A 2,619-nucleotide genomic window follows, 5' to 3' on the forward strand; every position below is an offset into this window, starting at 1 on the left:
AGCTCACAAAATACCTCCACAACGCCCAAGGACTGTTACCAGTTAAGAAAGGAGACTTCTTCCCACTATTTTGGGAAGCCTGGACCTGCTCCTTTCAAGAAAAAACAATCCTGAGGTCTTTCCAAGCAACTGGAATAATACCTCTTAGCCTAGAGATTATACTTAAACGGTTCAAGAAATCAACACTAGAGCAAGAAGAGAGAGAGAACTCTAGCTCAGTCCTTAGTGGAGAGGATTGGCTCAAATTGCATAGCCTAATACGATCAGAAGTAAAGGACTAGAGTAGTAGAGAGGCTCAAAAGCTGAGCCGCTCACTCCACCATATATTAATCCAAAATGAGCTACTCCACATAGAAGTAGAAGGCTTATCAAAGGCTCTACTTTCTAAGAAGAAACACGAGAAGAAAAGCAAGCCCCTAGACCTACAGCAACGCCAGGAGTACCGTGGGGGCGCTGTATTCTGGTCCCCATCTAAAGTGAGGGAGGCCCAGTTCCGCCAAAGGATTAAAGACCAAGAAGCTGAGAAGCAACAACTTGAAAAAGCTCGTAAGAAGGCAGAAAAGGCCTCAAAAAAGGTACATCAACTTCAAGAGAAAGAAGAAAGAGCAAGGTTAAGGATTTAAAGGCGAGAAGAAAAGGAGAGGATTATGGCTGAGAAACAGGCTGCACGCCAACGTAAAGAAAAAGAGAAACAAAACACTAAAAAGCCTATATAAACTTCCCAAAAGGGAAAGAGGAAGGCTTTAGAGCCTGCTACAAAGCCTATACAGAAAAAACAGAGGCGTGAGGTGGTTGCAGAGGGTAGGGGAGGTGATCAGGGCCGTGATCCTTCATCTGTGAGAACTACGAGGGTTGGCAGGAACATCAAACTCCCACAGAAATTCAAGTAGTCCATCTTTTTCGCAGTAGTTTGTTTAGTATTTGGATGGATTATTAGAACAATTAAGCTATTGTGGGTGGCTCTATAACTCGATTTCTGCAACTCAGTGATTTGGTGATGGGCGCGCATCTGGCGAAACCGCGCATCGCGTGCACGGACACGGTAAGCGAGGCCGCGATTTCCGACAACTGATTGAATGACGGAACTCTGCACTCCGAGTTTACTTATGTAGCATGCCGTCTTGCGCTATCCATCGTCTGTTTCGCATGCTATTGAGAAATGGTAAAAGAAAAGAAACGCCGTAAAGAAAGCTTGGCGGCCAATTTACCCATGTCATCTTCCAAGCGACCTCGCTTTGACAAGCGCGGACGTCAGCTCAGTCGATTCTATGAGCCGCTTGTCCTACTATATACGCTTGGCCGAACGAGAGGAGAGCATATGCGAGACATCTTGTGCGATGGGACAAACATCTCGAACCTCCCACACAAATACCTGATTCGAAGGTTCCTCTGCAGCTTGGCGTATGTATGCGATTATGACAAAGGTGGCGATACTGTAACCGCTATCGGACTGGAGTCTAGGCCACACGGATACATTTTCTGGATAGCTTCGAACAGTAATCAGACAACCAAAACGGTGCCCTTCCTGATGTGGTTGTTGGGCCACATGTATCAGGTCTCAATTGAGGCGACCGCGATTGTTCCAGAACAAGTGGATGATCTGGGGGCAAAATGCATCGACTTCGCCGTTCCAAGGATTAAGGCATACAGAAATCATCTCAAACCAGTGCTGCGACGATGTCTAGGTCATCTTGACAACCAAAGTCACAACGGCAGTAAGTCCACTGCGCCAGCGATGCTCCAACAACTACTGAAGAGTACATCAGACGAAGCACATGGTCTCAGTGAATGGCTACAAAATTGGAACGATCAGAGGGGCTCCGAGGAGCTGTGTCACTTTTCTTATCAAGAGCGCAAATCAGAGTTCATGCAGCTTCTCGCAAAACTGGGAACCGAACCCAGCTACAAAAGCAACAAGGATGCAATCCATCATGCTTTTTCCTCAGCAAGACACCTCATCGGGAGACTTGGTCATCATTTCCGAGTAGCTAATGAGTTGCTTTTTTGTGCTTCAAGGTTGTCCGATATTCTCCACGGCTTCGAAGTGCGAAGCATTCCCATTCATACACGTTCAGCGATCCCTCCATCGGACGGAAAGACGACTTTGGACAGCGTGATTTCCCGCATGTTACCTTCCCAATCTGCCGACGTAGAAAGGTACCAATCGAACCTCGCAGAGATGGATGCGAAATATCAGCTTTCTCGTCGCTTCTTAGACAACTACCGTGACCCTGATCTAAATCCCCGCGTGCACGCTGAGATCCAGGTCCTGGAGCACTTCTACGTGGGTGGTCTGCGGTTTGTCGAGAGCGATGCATTCGTTGCCTGCAGCAAGCCAGCTTGCTTTTGCTGCTTATTGTATTTCCGAGCCCATCCTGGCCATTTCGTGGAGCCAACGTCACATCAGAAAATTTATCTAAATTGGAGGCCACCTGACCTCGACGCTCAGATGGCCATAATTAGGGAGAACCACCAAAGAGATATCTTAAATGCTATGACGAAATCAATTCGCAAGGAAGCTTTCAGGCAGATTAATGAGAAGATTCCACCACACGCCCGGCATCCTGAATCGTTGACCGGTATCACGGAGTCTGCATCCTCCCCAAGCACCCTCGAGCT

At 47.5% G+C, this 2,619-nt stretch overlaps 2 protein-coding genes across 2 annotated transcripts in view; both read left to right on the forward strand.

The window, feature by feature from the left end:
• CC84DRAFT_1077359 (uncharacterized protein) overlaps positions 1-890 on the forward strand; it is a gene marked incomplete at both ends in the record, with an annotated part of 1,802 nt that extends 912 nt beyond the window's left edge. The window contains 2 exons of the mRNA XM_018173749.1: positions 282-610; positions 737-890. Of these exons, the coding sequence (XP_018043555.1) occupies positions 282-610; positions 737-890 (483 nt within the window). The remainder of the gene's footprint in view (positions 1-281; positions 611-736) is intronic.
• Positions 891-1,092: 202 nt separating this feature from the next.
• CC84DRAFT_185325 (uncharacterized protein) overlaps positions 1,093-2,619 on the forward strand; it is a 1,824-nt gene continuing 297 nt past the window's right edge. The window contains exons 1-2 of the mRNA XM_018185503.1: positions 1,093-1,715; positions 1,767-2,619. Coding sequence (XP_018043556.1) covers positions 1,160-1,715; positions 1,767-2,619 — 1,409 coding nt within the window. The 5' untranslated portion in view covers positions 1,093-1,159. The remainder of the gene's footprint in view (positions 1,716-1,766) is intronic.

The sequence above is a fragment of the Paraphaeosphaeria sporulosa genome (genome assembly GCF_001642045.1).
Source record: "Paraphaeosphaeria sporulosa strain AP3s5-JAC2a unplaced genomic scaffold CC84scaffold_1, whole genome shotgun sequence".
NCBI classification, from domain to species: domain Eukaryota; kingdom Fungi; phylum Ascomycota; class Dothideomycetes; order Pleosporales; family Didymosphaeriaceae; genus Paraphaeosphaeria; species Paraphaeosphaeria sporulosa.